Source organism: Lissotriton vulgaris, chromosome 2_2, assembly GCF_964263255.1.
Source record: "Lissotriton vulgaris chromosome 2_2, aLisVul1.2, whole genome shotgun sequence".
Classification (NCBI taxonomy): domain Eukaryota; kingdom Metazoa; phylum Chordata; class Amphibia; order Caudata; family Salamandridae; genus Lissotriton; species Lissotriton vulgaris.
This window is the reverse complement of record NC_141688.1, coordinates 157,805,388-157,832,273: the sequence shown is the minus strand read 5'-3', so window position 1 is coordinate 157,832,273 and position 26,886 is coordinate 157,805,388. Positions and strand designations below refer to the sequence as shown.

At 40.5% G+C, this 26,886-nt stretch overlaps 1 protein-coding gene across 1 annotated transcript in view; it reads left to right on the top strand.

The window, feature by feature from the left end:
* The window catches only part of ANO3 (anoctamin 3), a 1,465,374-nt gene that overhangs the window by 623,238 nt on the left and 815,250 nt on the right, over positions 1-26,886 (top strand). The window contains exons 9-10 of the mRNA XM_086959492.1: positions 830-951; positions 22,728-22,862. Coding sequence (XP_086815618.1) covers positions 830-951; positions 22,728-22,862 — 257 coding nt within the window. The remainder of the gene's footprint in view (positions 1-829; positions 952-22,727; positions 22,863-26,886) is intronic.

The window sequence follows — 26,886 nt, the reverse complement described above, 5'->3', positions numbered from 1 at the left end:
CTCACCACCCTCCCGCTACATTAGCGCTGTGATATCCCAACAGGATGAATGTCGCGCTTTATAAATAAATAAGTAAATTAGTGGGTCCTATTGCCAATGGAAATGAACTCAGCAAACACGGGGTGTGAAGGCAAAAAGTTTTCCGGAAAGATCAAGATCAAGGATATCAGGTCTAACACAACCCGTCTCTCTGTCCTTGCTCCCTGACTATCGTTTGCAGAGCATACAGGTGCCATCAGCTGATCTTGGAGCAGAGGCTGGATACACTTGGCTGTAGCCTTTGATACCCAATTCTATAGCCCACTTTCACTTTGGAGTATTTGCTTAGTTGACTAATGACAAATCCACTAATAAATGTTAATTTGTGAAAAAAAAGTTTTACCATATGTGAACTAGATATTTAGTATACATTGCCTAGCCAAAGTCCTGGAAACATTTGAAACATTTGCGGATCACAGTAAAATATGTATGCTTTCATCTTTCTAGAAATGTGCACCATCATATTGTAACATACACATGCGAGGATGCATATTGAATGATATATTTGTATTTCACAGTGGTCAGTAATCTTCTGTGTGCATGTAGATTATGCTGTCTGTGTCTATGGTGTCTGAGGGGTAATGTGGAACTCTGGTGTGCAGTAGTCATTTAGAGACGCTTAAAAGAGCTAGGGCTGAGCTAGAGGTGGGGTACTATTACATGTAACTTCAAGAAAGCAACTCAAATGTACATCTAATTGTAGACTAAATGTAGACTTATTTACTTTGTGACAGTGCTTTTGTGAATGTTCATTCAAGTCTCCTGTAACTATGTTATATTTGCCTTTCAGGGCAGCTACAAGAGCAGACATCCTATAAAAACACATGGAGCACAGAATCACAGGCACTTACTGTATGAACGATGGGCAAGATGGGGAATGTGGTACAAGTACCAGCCATTGGACCTAATTAGGTAAGAATATATTAATTGTTAGGCGGGGGAGGTGGGGGTACTCCATGAGTTCTATGAAGTATTCATAGATCTCAAAAGAAGGCATAGCTCGGCTATGTAATTACTGTTAAAACCAGTCACTGCTTTTATTGTTGAACATGATCCAATTCTTAATATTAGTCCCATAATTAAGTTACGGGAGTTCAGAGGTGCTCAACCCTTGATTGAACACTGCAGCAAGAAATGAACAGTGCAGGTAAGTAGCCTGAATATATTTAGGATACAGTATTTTGTATACTTATTAAGATACTAAAATGCTATATCAAGAATTAAATTTATATTTATTTGTAAGGTATAGGATTTTTAATATCAATCTTTTTTGTTTGGGTCTTAAGAAATACCAATTTTCTTTTTGTAGTATTTTTGAGATCTAATTCTTGGAAGACATAGTAGGGCCTGGTTCATTAAAAGGTAGCCCCAAATTTTAAAGGGGTGCTGGGCTGCAAGTACAAGTACTTCTCACACTGAATGACCTTTCATATTAGAGAAGTGGGTGCACCTGGGTATAATAAGGGCACTGTCTGATTTAAGCTTCTAGTTGACCCTGCTACAATGTCACCCAAAGGATTTCATGTGTGCCCTGGCTATTATGAACTTGGATGCCTCACTACACAGACTTACATTTACGCACCTACCAGGTAGAAATGAAATGCAGTACTCCGCTTATCATAAACGTAATTTTCTATTCCGAAATGGATATTTCTGTCATGTCTATGTAGAACATTCTTCTGTGCCATACAGTGCTTAATTTGAGCTGATGGTTTTCGGTGCTTGGCACTGGTACTTAATTGTCAACGCCTGCCCTTACGACAGCTGCCACATGGTGGTGCTGTTTGGGCACTTGAAAGATGTGCATAACACCAGTTGTTTATGAATTCAATATACATTAAAAACAACTAATACCAGCCGCCCAAGCAATTCTTAAAGCTTTGAAGGCCTCAAACAGTCTGAAATGTCACACTTGTAGCAGTATGCTGGTTAATAGTTGTGTAGGTACTGTCATTGGCAGCAATGGCAATGGGTGGTGCAAGCTGTGGTGGCATCCTGACAAGGGCCCTGGCACTTGTTGTTTTTTTTGTGCAAATTAAGCACTGGTGTCATAATTACTGCTACTTTGCATGCAGTGAAATTGATTGTATAATAGTTCCAATTCTTGCTGCGTTCTATTGTGTAGCAGAAATGTGACAATATTTTCCCTGCCATATCCATGTACCAATTTCCCCTTGGAAATACAGTTTGGTCAGTGGTCTGTCAAATGTCTTAGTTACAATTGTAATTCATTTAGATTCTTCAAAAACGTACTCCAGAACTAATAAAAAACGATGTATTTCTCAATCACCTTCATATTACAGTTCAAGAGTTCCATTTTTAGATCTCCACTTGTTGCTTTTGAAAAAAAACGTTTTCTCTATACAATATGTTGCTGAAATTGCAATGTCCTTTATTCACAAACCTCAGTGCATTCCGAACTCAGTGCCACTGTTTTGGGAGTTTAATTGATCAGATATTGATTCTTTAGCCGTCAACTCGGCACAATACTATGGGATCTTTGGCCATGGCCATGATTATGGATTTGCCTGAAAACAATGCATGTTCAAGTGCATTTAGAAATATTCACTTCCATGTTGTGAATTAGTGGATATGCACATTTTCCTTTATTGAATATTGGCGCTAGGGCGGATGGGAAAGGAATCCTCGGGAAGGGTGTTTGGGCAAGTTTTTTCCTCTTTCTTAGTTTCTCACTGTGTTTCTATTTGAAATAATATAGGGCCCCAGTAAGTCTTTCCTTTCGACAAAAAATATCCTCATTCTTTTGGTAAACGAAATACTGAGCAAAATCCTTTAGCAGAAGTTTCTTCGCCATTGGAAATGCGCGATTAAAGTTTCACCCCTATTTGTTACGGAAGAATGATACTTGCATTATCACAATATATTCACTGTGTGCCTTAACCCTATTAATGTAAAGTGAAGCAAGAAACATACTGCTGGAGTGAATTCACTGTATAAAGTAGTTATTCTTAGAGGTGTGTGCTTTAATATTTTCCTTACAATGTTACAAATTGTACTTCTCGCTCATATTTACACTTGTGCATTTCCAGTTATACTGCTTTTACTAAAATTTCATTCTCATGTACTCATGTATTAATGTTCTGCATTTATTCTATAATCGTAGGTGCACCTATAATATTGTGTTTAAAGTGTACAAAACTGTCTTACTAAGTTAGCTTACTTAAAGGCCTTAAACATTTGTCCCTAATGTTTAACCTTCAACATATAAGTAGGATTGCACTGCAATATTTTTTCTTTGCTTGTGCAACCACATGATCTCATAGTCAGTGAAAGGCATATTGTGTTTTAGAGATAGTGAGGTCCAGGATGAGAACTTTTGCAAAAATTAGAGGCCCTAAGGAACCAAAAGAAGTCATAACAGGAGCTGGTAGACATCTAAGGTCGCCGGGATTGTCCTGTTGTTCAAATCATAGGATGGGAAAATCGAGTGAAGTTGCCAATTTCTTCTGTAAGAAGGTGGACAACTACTGGAGTCAATGACATTGTATTCTCGATTGTTCTGTGGATATCATTGGTCTTCACACTGTTTGTCTTTGGGGGACAGATTTTCTTAGACTTTGAGGGGTCCAGATCTCTCTGCTTTTATTTTCTTTCTTTAGCTTTGAGCTGCGTATTGCCTGGATTTATAGAATTTCTACTGAAGTCTCCACTACGCTGACACCTTTCAGCTACACCTGATTTAATTTGTTTTCACCAATTTTCCAAGTTTAGTTCAAGACTGGTTTAAGTGATATAGGACAACATAGGTATCAAATAATGTCAATAACATAGGAATCTCACACATCATTACGTTCGAATTCCAATTCAGATAATGGCACAAAGGAAACTATAAAGGGACATACTAAAAATAAACAGGTAACTACCCAATACAAAACACCCATCCCTCAAAAATGAAGAAAATCAATACAATTACAATATACAATGTAAGAACAAAAGCTAAATTGCATTAATTGTTCTACATTTCCCAATTGGAATAAAAAAACATATATAGTTACAAATGAAACCATCCATTCAATTACATACATAGTCCTGCAATTTCATCAGTCTAGTGAGCCTGCATCCCACTCTTCTCCTCCTTACCTCCCCACACTCAGACGAGGTAGAGGGAACCTACACCATCTCTTGCTGGTCGGCCATGATGATGTTGACCCCAGGTTAATGTTCCAACCTGCTCTCTTAGTCTACCCTTCGTCAATCGCAATTATCACTTCTAGTCGTTCCGGCACCAAACTCATCTACTAACCAACTCAAATCACTCAACATAACATCAGGAATAACCTTAGGAACTCTTCCCTCACCATTATATAAAGAGATACAACTAAGATGCCACACTTTACCATCACTTAACTGGATGGAACTGCACAAAACCTTTACCACTTTCAAGGGTTGGAAAAATCTTCCTTAATTTTTTTATGCACACCAGGATTTCTCACCTTCTCCCAGTCTCCAACCGAAACCTCCACTCTTTTGCAGTTGTTTTGATTGTCTTGGAACGCTTTATATTTTTTTTGTGCCTTGGATATGCATTCCTTCACTGCCACTGGGGTCTATTCACTTCTCTTAGAACTGTGAATCCATCCAACATTGACTTTCATATAAGGAGGCCTGCCCCTCATAATCCCAAAAGGAGCAAAACCAGTCGAACTATGTGGCGTGACTCTATAGGCCACACAGTGCGACATACTTCCTTGAACCAGGACAAATTTGCTTCCCTGGCCAACTGAATTGTGTTCTTGAGCACCCTATTGAAGTGCTCAACAGCACCATTTCCAGCTGGATGATAATTGGTAGTGGTCTTGTGTACTATACTTTTCCTTTTTTTTAAATTTATTTATTTTTATTTATTTATTTATTTATTGGGTAATCCTCATATACCATAATTGGAACTCTTGATGGGAAACTGGCGCCACAATGCACTTTGGTCGTCCTAATCCGTCCCTTGTTGTAATCGGCCAAAAGCAAGGTGGTAAGCCTGCACCCTCAAGTAGCCACTACCTTCCCATCCAAACTCCTTTTCACCAACCTGTGGGCGCCCATGCTACTTTGGAGTCCAGGGAACCAGCAGGGCTCCAGATAAATCATCAGAAAACCAATCATCGAAGTTGCCATGTCTCCAGGGCCGCCCAAACATTAATCTGACTCGTGGGATCACAAGCCATGTCTGACTTACTAGTTAACATGATTTGCCGTAAACAGCTTGAGATGATGGGTGGAACTGGGTCCTTCCAGGATCTACAGATCTCACGCCTTGCAAGTAAGATGAGATAAAAAACAAATTTAGTGGGGAGATCGTTAACTTTATAACCCGAAATAAGCCCTGATAGTATAGTGGGGGTAAGGATTGTGATCGACATAGAAAGAACAATTTCCAGAAATTCACTTATCTTGTCCCAATATTCTTTTAGTTCGGGACAATCGGCAAACATGTGGACATCATCCGCTTTCGGATGACCACATCTCGGGCAATGGTAAACTATGTTGGAATATTTAGCCAATTTCTTAGGAGTTATATAGACCCTGTACATTGTGTACAAATGATTTCTTTTTATTGCTGCTGGCTTTATTATTGCGTTTGAAATGCTAAAAGTCGTACTAAAAATCCATAAAAGTCCCACTGTCCAATGTTACAGAGTTGGACCACAGTTTATCTACCTCCGCTTCTGTCACTTCTTCGCCCTCTAGTACCGCTGAGTACCAAAAGGCTATTTGACTCTTCCACCTACCACCTCTCGTCACCGCATCGAATTTGGGATTCGGGGTTTTACTATCTGAGGGTCTTATTGGCCTTGTTGCCCACCACCCAAATAATTGATAGTATTTAAATCTGGTGAGGGTACCCCTTGTCAGATTGGAAAACATATCCCAACTCAAAAGCTGTCCATCCTCCTGCAAATCCCCCCAGTGATTCAGCCCTGCCCGTTTTAATGGCAGTGACAGGTGGTCGTTTAGGCATGCTGGAAGGCCTGGTGAATCCCATATAGGGGCCTGTGATGCGTAGTAAGGTATATTCAACTTGTTCCTCACAAATACCCAGTTTCTCAGGGCTGCCCCCAAAATCTTCAGCCTTACTTTTAAAAAAAGATTTGGGTCCCCGAACTTGAAGAGGAAATAGTCTAATCCCTGTGGGACATCCTGTAATAGGGCAGAAAATAGCAGACCCATAGATGATTGATCTATTATGCCTGCCATTAATCTAAAATGTTTGAAATGAAACGCCTGGCAGTAAAGAAGTAAGTCTGGAAAAGCCAGTCCTCCTGTTTTTAGGCTTCTTCTTAATTTTTTCCAGGCGATTCGCAGGACTTTAGAATTCCAAATAAATGTTCCCAATTTCCCTTGCAGCTTTCTAATTAAAGATACCGGAAAAGATAAAGGAATGGAATTAAATAGGAATGTGATTTTGGGAAGAATAATCATCTTCAGAAGATTCACCCTCCCATAGATATTTAAGGGGAGAGAGGACCATTGTTGTAGTAGTGCATTTGTATCCTTGATAACTCTATCTAGATTAATTTTTGAAATTTCTTCAATTTTTTTTGCTAGATGGACTCCTAGGTACCTCATTTTGTTTTTACTCCCTACTGTGTCTACCTGCTGGTTCCATTCTATTGTTTCAGTTTTCTCTTTATTTATTGTATACCCGGAAATCTCACCAAAACCTTCAGCAAGATGTATAAGTCTAGGTATGGCTTCTTCCGGGTTTGAGGTATACATTAATAATTCATCTGCATATAGTGCAAATTTCAGCTCTAAGTCTGCAATCCTAAAGGGTTTAATTAGTGGATCCGATCTTAACAAGCAAACAAAAGGCTCAATATATAAATTAAACAAAAGGGGCGACAGGGGACAACCCTGTCGAGTACCTCGTGCGATAAAGATCTGATCCGTAAGAGAGCCGTTTACTAAGATTTTTGCTTTTGGAGCAAAGTATAATGACTTGATAGCTGTAATAAAGTTATTTGGGAGGCCGAATTTGGCCATAGCCATCCAAAGATATTCCCAATCTACCTGATCAAAAGCCTTGGCGGCGTCGACTGCCACGATGGTCAGGGGCAGCTTTTTCTCTTGAGCAACATCAATTGCCGCAATCACTTGAAAAGTAAGTTCATTGAGTTGCCTATCTGGGATAAAACCCCTTTGGTCACAGTGTATGACAGATTTTACAACCTTGGCCAGTCTAGTCGCTAATACCCCCGCATATACCTTATAATCCACATTTAGTAGAGAGAAGGATCTATATGACTCTATCTTGCTTGGATCTTTATTCGGCTTCAATAGTAGTGTGACTATAGCCTCAGCCCATGACCTTGGAGCCTGCCCCCCTTGAAGTAAGATTTCATTAAATAATGACGTCAAGGCTATAATTATTTGTTCCAATACAATCTTATAAAGTTCCACAGGGAGTCCATCCGGGGATACTTTTCCTTTTAAGCAATGCTTAGAAAACCTTCATAGTCAATACCTCTGTTAATGTTTTGTGATCGCTTCTGGTGGTAAAGTGAGAACCCCAAATGTACTCTCTGAAGTGCTCTAAGCCTCACACACATGCCAGGGCCTCCTTCTTGATTATGGAATACTTCTCTTCCGTTGGGGTAATTGATCGTGATGCAAAGCAAAAATGCACTTGTCCTCCCTTCCATCCATTTGTGTGATTACTGCACCTGAACCTTTGCAGCTGGCATCTGTGGTTACAATACTTTTTAACATGGGGTCAAAACTCTGTAATGCTGCTACTTTGCCTATGTCGATTTAATACCTTGGAATGCCTTCCTACATTCATCAGGCCAACCTAAGTCAGACTTATTCTTCAAAAGCCGCCTAATGGGGAAAGTCCTACTAGAGAAGTTCATAACATATATTTGCATTAAAAATTGGAACATGCCCAAAAGACTCTGATTTCATCTTAGTTGGAAGGAGCAGGAGCCTTTTAAAACCTTCTATCAAAGATGCTTTGGTTTCTACACCTTTTTCACCTATTTCATGGCCTAAATATGTAACCTCATTCCGTGTGAATATGCATTTTGTGTATTGCGCAGTAAGAACTTTCTCCTTCAAGATATTCCGAACTTCTCTGAGTTTGTGGTCAAGCTCAACTTTCTTTGGCCCCATGACAAAAATGCTGTCCTGAAAAAATATTACTGTTTTCGCCTTTTCAAACACCTTGAACATTATTCGTTGAAACATTGTGGCAGCTGATGCCAACCCGAATGGTACTCGCACAAATTGAAAATACACAAATGGGTAATAAAAGATGTTAACCTGCAGCTTTTGGAATGTAACGGGACCTGGCAGAGGTGTTGTGGGGATTCTGCTCATGCACAGAATTGTGCAGAGACCTAGAACCTCAGTGAATTGTGGTGTAACAAAAAACTCACCTCAGTACCTAGAACCCCTAACCGACTAGCATCAGTGTCTCATTAACCTCCGTCCTATAGCGAAGCTGCCAATGATTAGACAACCTAGAACATGCGACTTAGGTTACTCTCAGGAATGGTGGGAATCAAGAACACTCTTTCATTTTTCATTCTTATACGAGTCCACAACGTGAGTAAATAGAGACACGGAAAAGTTTTAAATGTTTATTTTAAAGACGTGCTCTTAGATACAGTATTTTTGCTAACATAAGCTGGCATATGATTAAAAATAATACAACCAGCATTGTTACAATTCCATAAAACACAAAAGGAGAAATCTTATTATAATGATAGTGGAAATAGGACCTATAGTGCCTTGTGTACCACCCTCTCCAGCTAGGAACTAAGTTTTATAATGAAAATAGAAGGTCTCTAAGGCTTGAATGAGGAACCCCATACCTCCAAGATCAGCAGAAGTGAATCACATCAGGATCAGCAAAGCTCTCTCTCTCTGGAAAATGATTTTCTCCAAGTGCCCTACTCATGCATGCAGTGTAATATTAAATGTGCTAGAATTTCAGTTGGCTACAGCTGTGTGCATGCTGTGTCTAGAGCGTAGGTCGATCACCCTGAATAAAAGCTTACATTGTTATGGTAACCTTAGAGGCTTCTGCACACACTATACAGACTGAGGTCGCAATGTAAGTCTAGGGATGTTGAAAACAAGCCTTTCTCATGTGAAGAAAATCGAAGCAATCTAACTTACAGTAACAGATACATGCAGGGTCATGTGCAAAAGCTGCAAAATGCCAAAAATTGTGTTTAAACAAGTATTAGGCTTATGCTAACATAGTAATGTGTGCACGCAAGGCCCTGTCGTCACTACAGAGGTAAGCTCGATAGTGGTGGACCATTTAGCACCCTTGGTAATGGACAGCACTTCGTTAATCTTTGGGGGGAGAAAATTGGTCCACAAGTATATTCTTATTAAGGTCTACACACAATCTGATTTTGCTATTGGCATGTCGTGCCACAACTAAAGGTGCAACCCAGTCTTAGGACTCCACTGATTCTATAATTCCTGTTTCTAGTAGTTTGCCTAACTTCTTGGAAACATCCTCCCTGAAGCCCATGGGAATGCTTCTTGCCTTATGTATGCAAGGATCAGCATGCTCCTTTAAAATGATTCTGTGCTGGAACCCTTTGAGTTCTCCAACACTCCCTGAAAGCACGACAAGGGACTCCCACTGAACAGACAGAACTGACTCCATACCGTTGGTATCCAAAATGATACCAAGTTCGCCTTTGTCCCACCACCCCAAAACAGATGGTCCAGTTTTGCAAACATATAATTTGCACTCAGCTTCCTGGTTCTTAAATCGAATCAACATTTTCTGTAACCTAACAAAGGAATGTGTTCCCCTGTGAAACTCTTTGGACAAATATCAGGCATCTCAAAGTCAGCTACTAAAACGGTTTTACATTTCTCATTCCACACTGATTCAACTAAAGTGTAGGGTGAATCAGAATCTGCATAGACAGTGATTGTATCTCCTTCTATACTAATATCACATTTAGGCTTCTTCCTATTACCTAGAACATTCAGCACATCATACTCAGAAACTACATGTGTCATCAACGTCACTGTCTTGACTTCCAGAATCAGATTCTTCTTCTAAAAGCTTAACTGCTGCCTTCCTATTATGCTATTTTTAAAAGGTCTTGCAGACCTTTTGAAAATGCCCTAGGATCCTGCACACCGAACACCTGATTCCAAGCTGGACATTTTTTGTCATTAGCCAAATGCCCAGAAAAACCACTTCTGTAACATTTAATCTATTATACTGGGATTGTTTCTGTTTGTATGTAGGCTTTGGATTATTATCCTGTGCAGAACCAGACTTGTGTCAAGGCTGGATTTTGTTCACAACGTCTTCAATTTCCTGTTTGTCCTCTGACTCCATTGTAATTTTGGTGTCATCTAAACAGCCTTTGCGCATCTCCCTGTAAGTTCTGCACGTTTAATACTTTCAACTACTTCATAAAGAGATGATTCAATTGTTTAATGTGGTAGAATTAAAAAAATACTCTTTCCATTCATGCCACTTAAGTGCATTCTCTACAGAGGAAGGCATAAATGGTTGGGGTGGAGTAAGTTTCAAGCTACAACTTGAAGCTATGACCTGAATAATGTACAGTGGGAGGATAATAAGAGAGCTGAGAATAAAGGTAGTAACAAAATAAAATCCCAGAAACCTTTTAGATAGAGATGTGCTTAATGCTTAACAAGTACAGAGTTCAGTTATATTTGGTGTGCCTGTTACCGTAATGAAGCAGGTGTGCACAATGCACACCACCGAAATCCACACACATTATACTGTAATGCTGCCTTAATGATGTGCGGATCACTGCACATGACACGAAATAGTACAGGCAAAATTTAACTGATGTCTGACGAATTCATTTCGCCACAACACAGTACCCTGAGACCATGCATATTGCTTCTTTCAACTTCAACATGAGTAGCGTTGCCCGTCTAGATGTAACCCATGCACATCCATTCCCCAAATAAAGATGGCTGCCCAAGTTGTTCACATATACATAGTGCGTGCAGGATATCTGTTTTCCGCAAAACTGGAATGAGCTGCTCGGTGAGTCCAAAGATGCGGTTCAAAAGGAATGGTTACATGGAATAAAAAGAAAAAACACATATAGAGGCCATATCCTGGACCCGCAACTTCCCAACAAATTTTCCACTTTAAATAACTACACAGAACTTGTATGACAAAATCCTTTTTTCCCACCTTCTTGTGCTCTCAGTATAACAGTTGAGTGTGCAGTTTGCTCCCGGCTCGAGAATGTTCACACGAAACGACCACTGGCCTGGGTTTAAGTGCTGGGGCTACTCGTCGCCAAACTGGTGTAATAAATCCAACACTGGGTGGCAAGTACAATGGATTTATTTGTAAAAGAAATACCCCAGCATGGAGCACATACACATCTGCATGTAATCCCTCTGCTGGCTCTACGATCTCAACGTAGGATTCTCCTACATCATTACATTCTAATTCCAATTCCAATATTGAAACTAAAGGAATTATAAAAGGACAAACTAAAGGTAAATAGACAACTACTACAACAATATACAGAAAGGTTGGATTTTTCTACGTAGAGTTCATATTCAAATAGTGCACGTGACACATAACACATGCACAAGATGACCAACATCTATAATAACTGTAAAATGCATTAACAGCAGAGTCAACGAAAGGCAGTCTATAAAATGTATTGATGCCCCAAAAGTATTTTGCAACAAGAAAAAATGTAGCAGGAAATCTGCTCTTCTTCACTTAGTGGCTTACAAACAGACTGCAATCTAAGTAGGCCGGGTGAAATTTTAAATACTTCAGAGTAATCGGAGCAATTTTGGTAGTTTTGCGTTACTCTTGTAACACGGATCACTGACAGAATATAGAGGAGCAAAGCATTGACCTGCCAAAATATTGATAAAAAATATAGAATGACAGAATTTCGACTTCCTATCTAAAAAACAGGTAAGTACAAAAATATTGAATCCTAAATATCGTAAATAATATAGTCGCTAAAATATCAACTTTTTTAAATGTCTTAGAAGTAATAGAACATTAATTAAATTATCAATATAATTTAGTAAAACATACTTACTTTTTTTATAAAAAACGTTAAAATTAATAAATAATAAATAAAATGTAAAAAAACACATGCATTTTCATTTTTTATTATATATTACCTTAATAATAATAAAAATAATTAATATTTTAAATGATAAAATATTAAAAACATAGTTTAAAATATAATTACATATATACATATAAATCAACCTATAATATACATATAATAATACATTATATATAGTAAGTTAAAACATTAAAATACATATTTTTTACAAAATAATATTTTACATTACATTAAATATAACATTACTGGAAACAGTGCATAGAGTAGATGAGAAAATAACTATTCTACTCCAACGAGTGGTACACTAGGGAAAGTGTTGGATAGCAGGTAGATAAAAATTACTATTCCCACCTCAGTGAATGCAACAGTAGGGAAAGTGTTGGGTAGCGGGTGGGTAAAAATAACTATTTCTACTCCAACCAGTGGTACACTAGGGAAAGTGTTGGACAGCGGGTAGATAAAAAGGACTATTCCCACTCTAGTGAGTGCAACAGTAGGGAAAGTGCTGGATAGAGGGTGGGTAAACATGACTATTCCCTCTCCAGTGAGTGCCACATTAGGGAAAGTGTACAAATTACTATTCCCACTCCAGTGAGTGCAACAGTAGGGAAAGTGTTAAATAGCGGGAGATTAAAAATTATATTCCTACTCCAGTGAGTGCTACAGTAGGGAAAGTGTTGGATAGCGGGTAGATACAAATTACTATTCCCACTCCAGTAGGCGCAACAGTAGGGAAAGTGTTGGATAGTGGGTGGGTAAAAATTACTATTTCCAGAGGGACTCTGCTACGGTTCCGCAAAGCTGCACAGACATGTAATGGATTAAATCCAATGAATCAAATTGATCTCATTTTTCTATTTGCTTTTACGTTTTGCTCCTTTCACTTTCATCATTCCTTTATCCTTTGTTCAATTCACTTTATTGAGATTCATTCCATGTCATGATTTATTATAAATAGTCCAATGCATTTCAAGAGAAACCCTCCCTTTGTCAGGGATATCTTAAGGTATAAACAAATACATGTCTTTAAAGGCTTTATGCCAGTATTATTTACCAATATGATTTAACATCAAAAATTGAATTTATCAATCATCCACGTGAAACACTAATCATTACCAGTTGTTACACTTTTGTATTAAACACATTAAAAAATGTTTCTGTATTCACTTTTGTTTAATAACTGTTCTAGTACACCCTGGGTATGCCCCTTAACTCCCTTACAAAAAAATAAAAATTTATCACAACACTATATGATCACATATTTAAATCCTTGAGCTTACCATGACATGTAGACAAGTTGTGTAACTTTAAAGTGCATTCCCGTTCGACCACCTCCATGTAATACGATAACCATTTTATTGTTTTCCTAGCATGCCGTAGCATGCATCTTCATTATTCTAACGGGCTGGTTCGAAACTTTCACACCCTTGTATTTGTACATGTTCCCGCCCTCCACTATAACCAGCAGGTGATACTCTGTAAGAACCTAAATCTCTCTTTTTTTTTTTCAGTTTAAGAAAGTTTTTATTTTGTTTAACAAAGTTCAATACAAAGATGATAAAATAGTACATGAGAACCAAGTGAAACACATGTGAGGCAAAGAAAAGCTATAAAAATAACGGTTCATCTTTAAAAGAAGATATGAAAAGATAGAGAGACAAAGAGACAAAAGGAAAATAAGAGGAGAGAGGGGAAAGAAGAGAAGAGGAAAGAAGAAAGGAATGATTGCTGATTGCTGAACCTAAATCTCTTTAACGCTCTTAATTGGAACTCCTCACTCTACCAGAATACAATTCTTTTTTTAACTTATCCCCCCGGTTTATTATTCATAATAACGTGTACTTTCTTGACCATTAGCTTTAAATAAAATCCAGAAAAATCAAATAATAAAACTTACTATTCCCAGTCCAGTGAGTGCAACAGTAGGGAAAGTGTTGGATAGCGGGAGGGTAAAAATTACTATTCCCACTCAATTGAGTGCAACAGTAAGGAAAGTGTTGGATAGCAGGAGGGTAAAAATTACTATTCCCACTCCCACTATTTTCCCCCATAAATGTCACCTACAATATTGTAAAATATTAATAAATTAACATCATTAATTAAAAATTAATTAACTTATTACACTTAATAATACACTTCATAACCATCAAATCTAAATTGATTCACAAAATGAACACTATAAAATCATTTTTAATAAATATAATATAAAAATAATTACATTAAAACTAAATTACTTCCTACCCTACTCCCCTATCAACCCGCACCCCTCTCCTAACAAACATACACAATTAACATATGTACAAATTAATTATTAATAATTAATATTAAATGAATTAATAATTAATAAAAAAAACACAATCAACATAATTACCAATTAATTATTAATTATTATTAATCAATTTATAATGAATTAATATTAAATTAATTAACTTAATTAGAAATATAAATTATTACAAATAAATTATCAATTAATAGAATCATTAATTTATTTCAATTAAATTACTTCCCACCCTTTTCCCCTATAAACCCACAACCCGCTTCAGAATTAAATAGCGCAAAAAATAATTAACATATAATTAATTATTTCTAAATATTTCTAGAAAATATTTTATAATTAAATTACTTCCCACCATATGCCCCTATAAAACCACAACCCTCTACGGATTTAAATTACACAAAACTTAAATTCATTAAAATTCATTATTTAAAAAAAAATTCAAGCATACATCAAAAAAATAATACATACTTTTAACACATATACTGACACTAAAACTATTAAAAAATCGATATTTATAACATCTATATTATGACTGTCGATATTACCAACTTCGATATTATTAAAAACGATATTTCTTACCTGTATTTCGATATTCTGCACCACTATATTCTTGTAAATCGATATGATGTCCATTCTATATTTTAGACTCAATATTTTGCCATGTCCATATTAAAAATTCGATATTCTGACTGATTACCTTGTAACACGTATTGTAAAGTAGTTTGGGGCAGAAATGCTACACAAGAGCACAGGAACAGAGAGAAAGGGGCTGCTGCTAGTTACTACTCAAGTTTTGTTGCATTTAGTGCTATTTTCTTATTGAAAAATGCATCCTCAGGACCATTTTGGACACAAGGGTGTATTTTGCATTATGAAAATAGTGCTAAATGCAGGATTACACTCCTAACTTATTTCTGCTTAATGTCACCTAATGTTGCTGTAAATTTGCATACCGTATTTTCCGGCGTATAAGACGAACTTTTAACCCTTTAAAATGGTCTCAAAAGTCGGGGTCGTCTTATACGCCAGGAACAAAAATTTTAGGAGTGGAAACAACGACCAAACTGTGTTGAGCCTTTGTAATAATGGGAAGGCATGGTGTAAAATATGTATCTTTGTCAGTAGAGGGTGCTATTGCTTCAGTAAACGTGCCATGGTTGTGTTTGCACGCCAAAGCCTTTTCTGATAAGCATCGGTCTTCTGCAATCTTGGTTGGCCGACTAAATAAGCATTGCTGTTGCAGAACGTGCTTAGTTTGGTTTGATGGTTGTGTTTGTATTCTGTTGCAAAGTTTTACACGGCATTATGTACGATGTGCGTTGATGGAATTGTACACGGAAGGGGTTAAGGAGTGTTCTGTATGGTTGTCATGGGCTCCCTATTCGAGCTGAAATGCGCAGAGCAAGGAAATGAAGGACGCGGTGCAACTTGCGGTAGTGCTGGAAAGGAACCCAGGGCAGACATGTGTGCTATTCACGACTGACACGCTATCACTAGAGTTATGCTGCTCTATAACAAAGGCCACGAGAGGTATGCGGCAGGGGAAGACCAACGTATGTGCAAGGCTGAGCAGAGTTATGCTGCAAGAAATGCCAAGTTATGTAGTATGATGCGTTACAACATGTAGCAGTATAATAATTGTTTGGGCCTTTTAACTACTTATGTTTACCGTACATGTTTGATGACATGATGTTGGAAGAGGGGTAGTCTTATACGGCGAGTATAGCATGAAACCTACATTTTATCAAGAAAAGTAGGGGGTCGTCTTATACGCCCAGTCGTCTTATACGCCGGAAAATACGGTAATTACTCTGCAGAAAATTCCATGAATTAGGACCACCCCTAAATTTTAGACAGCTGCTGAATTTACGCAGTGCTCTATGTGGGTGGACATTGGGAGATCTCCAGCAGGGTCTTTGGCCTAAGAAGAGTAACTCATAATTGTTTGTAAGAGGTGTGGTCTCTGTAACTAGGGCCATCTCTTTATACAAACTTCCTCCTTCTCCAGGTCCTGCTTCACCTCATCATTCTTCTTTGTCCCCTCCTCCTCCGGGTCTTTCTGCTCCTCTCCATCCACCTCCTCCTCATCTTTCTCTTCCTCCACCTCAATGTCATTTCATTATAAGTGTCTTTTTCCTCTTCCTGTAATTCCTGGCCCTTCTCTGCCTGGTTCTTCTTCTCTTTTTGGCTTTCCCCCTCGTCTTTCTCATGCTCTATGTGCAGGTATTGTACTTTCTAGTGCCAACCCTCACCCTTCTCATCCTTCTGACACTCCTGATCATTCTGGCTTTTCATTCTCTTGATCCTCCTAAGCCTCATAAGGGTGCTGCTCCTCATTCACCTGTTATGCCTGTTCATCCTTCATATCATTCTGATAGTCCTCCTGTTTCTCCGGTTTCTGTTCCTATTCCTTAGCTGCTCAGTTCTTCTCCTCCTATTATTGAACCGTCCCTCCTAGTTAAGGTCCACCTACTCCTCCTGGTCCGGATCATCCTTAGCCTTGGCCTCTTGGTCTCCTAGGTACTGATTTTTCTTCCCTTTGTGGCCTTGGTCCTTGGTCCTTGTGGTATTTGTCCTCCTCCCGGTCCTTGTCTAGAGTTCTCATGGCCCTAGTTTTCTTTGTCCTAGTTCCCTGGTTATGGCCCTCCTGTTCTCGTTCCTCCTCACTATACTCCTGAAGCTCCTAGTCTAAGTCCTCTTGGTCCTTGCCCTATTTTTGCCACTTCTAGGCTGATCCTATTTTTGCCACTCTTATCTTCCTGATTCTCCTATTTCTAATCTGCATTCCTGGGTGAGTGTCTTCATGGTCCTGGTTTCCCTGCTCTGCAGTCAAATGGTCCTGTTTCTCTTGGCCCTGGTCAAAGTTGCCCTTGTACATACAGTGCATTTTCCTTGATTGCACTGGGTGCTCCTTTTAAAAGATGGTCTCGGCGCAATCAAGCAAAATGCGCCAAAATTGGGATGAATGTAACGCCCCCAGGGCAGCCACATACTTGTGCAACCCTTCAGAAAGCTCCTGAAAACATGGATTTTCAAACTCCCGGATGAACATTCTAAGGCTTCCATCTAATTCCCTTCCATCTAAACTCCTCCTGGACCAGCTTTCTCTCACCCACTAGCGCCAAGATGCTCCCTTCGGAGCGAACGCCGCGCTCTACAAATACCCCACAAATATCAAATATCAAATATCAAATGGTGGCAGCACATTTACATGAAAAACAGAGTGTCTGCTTTGAAGCCGCTCCGTGTTTCACATTGCAGACGGCAATCCGCCTGCACTTTGAAGAGGGATTACAGATCCCCTTGATGGCGGGCGCAGTACGTGACAGCACACGGATGTCTGAGGGGTCTATGTGATACAGTTTTCCCCTTAAGAAGAGAGCCACCAGGAAGCCTCATGACAGCTTCTTTGTCTCTGCACCTGCGTCTGCAATACAGCATGGGTGCCGAGGCAAAGGGATTCCCTCATGTGCATTGGGGCACACCCCATGCAAATGAGGGAAAGTCCTCTGATGATACTTCTGGCACTTTATAAGTGCCAGAGCTATCAGTATTACAGAAGGGGGCCCACAGTGTATGAGGCCCTTTCTGTAACACCTAAGTGCCCCCGAGGGGTGGAGAGGGGGGTGGGGGAGGGGGGGGGGGGGGTGGCGCATAACAGAACCAAACACCTGTTGTGCCTCCCGGGGTTACTTCCATAATACAACCCCAGGTCATGCTTTTACTTGTCCCCTGGCCCTAGTCATCCTAGTCTTGCTTCTGGTGGTGTGAGTCAAATGGTCTTTGTCTTTTTTTCTTCCTCGTTTTGCTCACCTTGGCCCTGGTACTCATGGCCCTGCTCAATTTGATCCTCATGGTCCTGGTCCTCCTTGTCATATTTGTCCTCTTGGTCCTAGTAATCATCAGCTCTTGTGGATTATCCTCGTTCTTCTGCTTGTGACCCTGTGCACGTCTCCCAGGTTAGCCAGGAATCACCTCCAAGACTTTGCTTTTTAGTGGTTTTCTTTTTTTATTACTTGGGTGTGGAGCCACTGGGGCCAGAATGTGATACTTTCTTAACTTTCGACACCTTTTTCTTATGCGTAGCTGTGCACTGGAAGATCCCTTCCACTAATAACAGTGTGATTAAGGCATCTGCTGCAAAGATAGGGTTATTATGCACGTTTCAGTGTATAGCTGTAGAAAGTTAACTGTAGGGCTTGATGGATAGATATGTATGCATTCTCTGGTTGCAGGTAAGAAACATTATAAAGTAATACAGATAGTGATTGTTTCTGGGCACACTGTGCTTTTGTGTCAGTGACTGATTTGTATTGGGTAAAATATAGTGTGGTAGCCGTGTAGCTGTATGGATTTTTTTCGTTCTATGGACTGATTAAATAAGCTATGTAATTATTGGTTAATGTAACATTCTATGAATTGTGCACAGAAGCCATATTATTTTTTAATGGATCGTTTAGTATTTTGTACTGCAATGTATTTTGTTGAGGATTAAATGTCCAGGTCAGTTGGAGGAATCTCCGGGCCTTTTTACCCCTGTACAAATGATGCTCCTGTTAGTTCAATAAACTACTCTTTTAATTGCAAAAACTATTTCATTACCTGCATATGAGAAGGTAGAACACAGATATTATAGCTCAGTGAGTTATCCACTCCAACAAAGAGTTGTGGGTACCTTGCAAGCTATAAGTTTAGAATCTTGCAGGTTTTATTTTGCAATATAGTATTAACTTTAAGTTGTTAAAATGATTTTCTTGAGGTAGTTATAAACACTTATTGTAAAGTGCTTAATTAATGGTTATGCGTGTAATTAACCAGACAGATATACCTTACATGGCATACAAACGCCTACACTTGTTACACACAAGGGGCAGGATTCACAAAGGTAAACTTACACTTTTGTGTAGGTTTACAATTGTTTGCTATTCACAAAGGTATTTTACCAGTAGCATCTTTACCATTGCAGAGTCTCCACATTTAAAAAGATAGAACTGTCGTAAAGATACTACTTCTTAAATACCTTTGTGAATAGTAAACAATCGTAAAGTTACTCAGAAGTGTAAGTTTACCTTTGTGAATCAAAGAGGACATTTGCTGGTTCTCTCTCACCGCCTGCAGGCTCAGCAGCATGGGTCTCGGTGACCACACACTGCGCGGGACAGGGTAAGATTCACTCGACTCGTCCCAGCTCCTGGATCCAGCTCAATCACTGCTGGACCCACAAAAGGGAAAGGGACCTCTAAGAATAGTGTAAACATAAGTAGCTAATGCATGCCCACACTATGTGCATTAGTAGAGTAAGAGCGAATACATTTCAGCATGCGTCAATACATTTTGTAAATGTGCTTTTAAGTTTTGCACTCACACAGAATGTAGAAATGGGCACAGATACAAAAGAAAGTACATACGCTGCAAAAAAGGCTTGCGATTCGAACACGTGCTTGTTTTCCAAGTAGGAAATTACTGATAAGATATGATCAAGCCATTTGCACACGCTTTCTTGATTGGCAAACATAAACTTTCTGTTGTACATAAAGAAGTTCTTGAGTCAGGAATATAACAAGCTGGATTTAATAAAGCTTAGTTCCAGTTCCAGTTTCAAGTAAAAGAGTTAAGATGTGAACAACCCCACCAGGAGTGGCCTCCCTGCCACTCAGCCTGCCTGCCATCAACTGCCATGCCACACACCAGCCAGGCACCCAAGATTCTATGATGACATCAGGCATTCCAAGACCTACACCAGCTGAGCAGCAGGGAAGTCACCCAAGCTAAATATAACATATCCCCCTTCCTTGGGAAAACAACAATTCAGAAGTGAAAAAAGGAAATGTGAACACAATGAAATTATACAATGAAAATATACAATGCATTTTGAAAAGAAAACATGTACATTGCACTCAAAAGAGAAAGACGTTAACTCCCAATTTAAGCAATGCATTTTCATACTTTAACATTTACATAACCCATCCCCCTCCCTCAGGGAAAAAATCGAAACCAGAATAAAAACACTAACCACGCAAACCGAAATGCATGAGGCACTCACCACCCCAACAAACTCACCACATAGGGCACTGACCACCCTCAAACAAACTGCACGTAGCACTCAACACCCCAAAATCTCACCACCATAGTGCACGCACCATCCTGAACAAACTGCACGGGGCACTCACCACCCCATAAACCACAACTACAGAGCACCAACCACCGAAAGCAACCTGCATAGAACACACACCACCATAAGAAACTTACCACCCAAAGACAAACTCCACGGGGCACTCACCACCCCAAAAACTCACCCCCATAGGGCACTCACCACCCTAAAACAAACTGCACGGGACACTCACGACCATAGGGCACTATCCACCCAAAAAACAAGTACTGGGGTACTAACCACCACACAAACTCACCACCGCAGGGCACTAACCACCCAAAATTTGTGCAGAAATAAACCACACTACTGCAGTCAACACCGACTACTGCACAAATAAATGAGGCACTTACCACACCAAAATACACAGCACTGGGAAACTCTCCACCCCACCAACTCACTACTGTAGGGCACTCACCACCCTAAAAAAAAGTGCACTGGGGCACTGACCACCCCACAAACACACCACCGTAGGGCACTATCCACCCTAAAAACAAGCACTGGGGTACTCACCACCCCACAAACTGACCTCCATAGGGCACTCACCACCCTAAAATAAACAGACTCTCCACCGCAGGGCACTATACACCCTAAAACAAACACTAGGGCACTCACCACCCCACAAATTCACCTCTATAGGGCACTCACCATCCTACAAACAGCTCTGGGGCACTGACCACCCCACAAACTCACCACCGTAGGGCACTATCCACCCTAAAAACAAGCACTGGGGTACTCACCACCCCACAAACTGACCTCCATAGGGCACTCACCACCCTAAAATAAACAGACTCTCCACCGCAGGGCACTATACACCCTAAAACAAACACTAGGGTACTCACCACCCCACAAATTCACCTCCATATGGCACTCACCACCCTACAGACAGCACTGGGGCACTGACCACCCCACAAACTCACCATCGTAGGGCACTATCCACCCTAAAAACAAACACTAGGGTACTTACCACCCCACAAACTCACCTCCATAGGGCACTTACCACCCTTAAATAACAGCACCAGGCCACTGACCAACTCACATACGTAGTGCACTAACCACCCTAACCAACCACTCCAAAATACACAGCACTGGGAAACTCTCCAGCCCACCAACTCACTACCGTAGGGCACTCACCACCCTAAAATAAAGTGCATTGGCCACAAACCACCCCAGGAACTAACAAATAACCTCAGAACAGGATACAACACCACCAAAACCTCCCCTAAGATGACTGCACAGTGCAATATACACTGATACATACCTTAGACACAAACCATGACCAAGAACCCACACCCACATACACACAACGAGACAAACATTAAATTGACCAGCAATATAATGTAAGAGAAAGTCTCTTGTACCAAAGAGCAGTCTCTCACCAGGGGTCTCCAATGAAGTAAAAATCTCTTTCCTTGACCATCCTAAAGTACTCAGCACTGGGGCACTTACTACCCCACACACTCATCACCATTCGCAAAAGAGAAACTGAAGTACCAACAAATCAACATAACTGACAACCCTGCAACCACCCAAAAATAACCTTTACATGGGCACACACTATCTTGCACATGCTAAAATTCTTGAGCGCCGGTGAGCGATCTCTCACCCGATATCTCTTCAGAGGGTTCAAGCTGCACAGCTTCATGGGAAGTTGAAAGGTCATACCAATCTTTGCACTGGTGATTTACTCCTTCTAACAGAGAATTTCGATGCTGTCAAACTCTGCAGGATTGACTATTTAGCATTCATTTTCTGATACACTTACAATGTACATTTTTATGATGACATCAGGCATTCCAAGACCCACACCAGCTGAGCAGCAGGGAAGTCACCCAAGCTAAATATAACACTTTCACTAAAATTAAGGCGCAACGTCCAGCATTCAGCCACCAACATCTAATTACAAAGCGGGTCTAAGTGGCACCAAGGTAGTAGGTCAAGTGGTTGTATTGATTGTCATACATCAAACATTTCTTCATGCATATTATTTATTTGAAAATAATTTCCCCAAACTATGCATTTATAGTAGATGACAAATTATTACATACAAGGGGAATCCAAATTAAGAGTAATTACATATTATATGGCAGAATGTCAAGGAAGCGTTGTGTTGCTAAATCAGTATTGACTACTTGCTGTTTTACTAAAATGTTATTGTTTTTGTGTTGCACAGGAGATATTTCGGTGAAAAGATTGGCCTATATTTTGCTTGGTTGGGATGGTATACTGGAATGTTGATCCCTGCGGCCCTGGTTGGGCTCTTTGTTTTCCTTTATGGTTTATTCACCATGGACTACAGCCAAGTAAGGTAAGAATCAATTTCTCTTTACAGCTCATCTATTTATTAAGTATGCCTAATACGAATACTGCACACAATACCATGGAAAGTAAAAGAGGTAGACTGGTATCAGGCTGCTGGAGTGGGAAAGTTGAGTATTTTGTTAAAGTTTGGGAAGTATAATGAGGTAAACCGAAGGGGAGGCTACCCCCAATGTGCTTTGAGTGGTTTTTATGGTTCTACTCTTGTTGAAGCTAGTACGGTAATTGTGACATTATCCCCTTGATTTCTGCTGCCTTTAATTATATCTGCTGTGCTCATTTCTATCCCACTGCGGTCTGCTATGGGCTCTGAGACATAGAGAGGTACTGGCAGACACTGTGGCTGGTGTCTTTCAGGGAAAGGGTTTTCAATGTCCATTGACTTTTGAATTCTCTCTGCAAGTCCCACAGCGATACATCCTGACTGAGTTGTTTGAGTGGAGCCTGTGACTGACAAGAAATCAGGTGCCATACATTTAGAAGCAGGTATGCACCTAACAATAACTAGCACAATGTACCTGGACACCATTGTAGTCATTCCTGCCAGTCTTAAAGTCCTTCAGCGAGTTTCTATCGTTTGGTGCAAAGTGGGTTCCATATTTGAGTGCCAGGGAAAAAGGCATCTTCCAGGCTGTGGTTGGAGCACTTTGAACAGTATTTGGGAATCAGACGGATGCTTTGCCAAGTTCTCACCTCACACTCCCTTTCTGCTGGAAGTTTTGGGAGATGATTGGCTTCACTCTTTTGCCCCAGCGTTGGCTGTCTGCAGGCCAACTTAGAGAAAGATAAGGTTGCCATGTCACTAACCACTGCACTGTGCCTCTGCAGAAGTCTTAACTTGATAATGCAGCAGCTGATAACCTCTGTAATGTGAGCATCCCCAGAGGTCCAACAGGTCCCTGAAACTCAGGCCTGGACAGTGTATCAAACACAAGCAACGCATTGGAAAATACCAGTTCATCTCAGGTTGTATAGCAGAGGTCATCTAGCAAAAAAGAAGACAGATTCACATACAAAACAGCACCCATCATAAGTTACCATTATAGGAAATTGGGTTATTAGTTGTGCAGAATGTGATTCCTGCACAAGTAATAGGTCTACTGTTGTCTACTGACTGGGAATCAATTCCCTCATTGTAGCACTTGGCTCTCTCTTGGTAGGGAAGTAGAGCAGCCCAGGGCCTATTTGGGGGCGATGATGTGGGTTCGTAATATCCATCCGTATCAGCGCTCAATAAATGATTGTCAAGTCAGTAATTTTACTTTGAAAAATGGAAAGAACATTTATTATATAGACATTTCTTAACACTATGCAGTAATTTACCATTATATACATCAGATAGATGAAAACACATTTGATGATATGCTGAAATTACATTAGATCTGTAGTGGGGTCATGGCCCCCAGAATCACAATACCCCAAACCTAAACCAGAGGAAACATCAAAATATAAGGTAATATCACTTTAAATAACGCATGACTATTGGCTTTGCCAAGTGGTCACCACAGCAATACATAAGGCAATCCTATTAGCTTTGTCAAATAGTCCTCACATCAACATATAAATCCAACCTATTGGTGTTGCCAAGGCATCATCACATTATGGTAAGTATGTGTCTACAATCAATGTACCCAATAATCACATTTAGATGCAATCAGTGAAAACATATACAGTGCACAGTTCACAAAAAATCTCTGTCAGTAATATGCGTCATATAAAGCAACCCAGTATCATGTGTCAAAGTCTTTCTTATACATACACAGGCCACATAAAATGCAACCATAGAACCAGCCACAAGGGCCCCCTGCATTCCTAAATTCTAGAGTAAAACTTCCAGCTCCGAAAATGCTTTAATCCTGTTCTCAAGGCCCCATGGGATTTAAGAAAAGTTTTCCTTAAAACCCTTCTGGAGATGATGCTACACTGCCTACATCCCCCACACTCACACTTAAAATGGCATTGTTGTTACTCCTTGAGGCATCACAGAGCAGGAAGAACGTACAATCTAAAGCCCGCACAGGGCATTATGTGGCTCACCTTCCCAGGTGCTAACAATAATAGATGAATAGGTTCTCCTGCTGTACTGCGGCTTGGCTGCTGGCTACCATTGTTGTTTTACTGTGTTTTTTAGACGAACCTGCTTCAGATATCCGACCTTCTGCTCCATGAAGTTCGCTACAGTTTCATTAGTGACCACATTGGGAGGATTTTCTTCCAGGTGGATTTTCTTTTGTTCATTTCTGAAGTGGGACTTAGAATTTTTTTCTACTTTTTGACTTCCAGAACTTCACTGGGAGCAATTGATTTGGTGTATCTGGCGCTGGCTTCATTGCGTTTGGCCCGAAATTGCACCTTGGACCCTATCTAGTGCCGCGATTTACTTACATTCGATGCTTTATTTTTCTTGGCACTGCTTCCACCTAAGTCTTTAAACATTCCTATGTGTGATTCCTAGTATAGAATGTTTGACATTTTGGTGTCATTATGCTTATTACATTTTTCTCTTCTAGTAAAGATTGGAGTGGCTTTTTTATTGTGTTTCGATTTTATGTTGTTTATTTTTCACAGTTTTGATCATTCTATATGCTTTCTATTAGCCTGTCTGCTCTGTGTCAAAGCCTTAAGGGGTTACGCTTGATTTTACATTGTTGAAACCTTTGACTGGACCGAATGAATTAGTGACTTGTTGTAGTCCATCCCAACTACTAATTCACCTTCCTACACAAAGTTTTTTGCCTCATTTGCATGGGACCATACCCCCATGCAAATAAGCAAATGCCCTTTCAGGCTAGTGTTGACTTTACATGTGCACATTGCAGAGGGACCCACGCTTGGGTCTGCAGCCCGTCTGTAATGCTAAAGAGCTTTGTGGGTGCAGAAAGCAGGTGCACGTGCCCAGGAGTACTTTACATAACAATGGTCAAGGTGACTAAATACATCTCCAGAACCTGAGCTCAGATGGTTGGTGCTGATGCTTTGTGGTGCCACATTTATGCATATCACTAGCTAGTGTGTAGGGTGACACAGGCACTCTATTAACCAAGGGAGGAAAGGTTCCTAAGTGGAAACTTTTGCAGCATTTCGGAGGAGCAGCACAGCACTTACCTGGGCACCAGAGGACAGGAGCCGACAGCGCCGAAAGTCCAGGGTATAGCGCAGAGGCGCACAGGCACGGACACCCGCCAGTAGCCGCCACCGCCGAGAGTCAGCTGGGTAGACATCCGCGCCGCCGTTCCGGGACTCCAACTCCCGGCAGCTAACGCGGCGGCGCGCACCGCTGACGCTGCTGACCCGCGCCTGCACCAGGAGGTGCTTCAAAACGGCGTTGAGGTCCGCGTCGCGGGAGCGCGCGGGGCTAAGCCCGGGCAAAGGGCGGGCCCTCTACGGCCCTCATCGGCACGAGTAGGCCAGGCTAGGCCACCCCCCTAAAAAAAATTCATCACTGAGCACCAGGGATCAGTTCCAGCCAGCTCACTGACAGTGGAAGTGTTATTGCTTTTGGTTGACCGCCTCCCAAGTCCTAGTTACCAGACGGGGGTCGGTAAGTAGTCTGTATAGCTGCCACCGAATCGCCCAGGAGCTTGGAAAGAGGGGGCCTTCAATGAGAAGTTTATAGCAGATACAACACCACTACGAAGCAGGAAATGAGTTCGCTGGATACCTGTATAAGGCGCTGAAGTAAGACACTTGCTTTTAAACCTTGAGAGTTACACTTTGTCATTTTATTGAGTTGTGGGTACAAGACTATCACACCCTTTTGTATAATTATGCCTAAAAGGAATAATCACATGGCATCTGAAACACCAAATAACACCATGGATAACTACCTTGTTCAAGTGGTCAATAAGATAAACAGTGAGCGCAGACAGTCGTTGGGACGGAGTCAGTCACCTATTTTCCCTCCCATGAGCCCACCCACTTCCTCACAAACAAATGAGTCTCTGCTATTAGACTCTAATAATGATGCTCATGAAACAAACTCCCCAGTAAATGTCAGTATTGATACCAGTGCA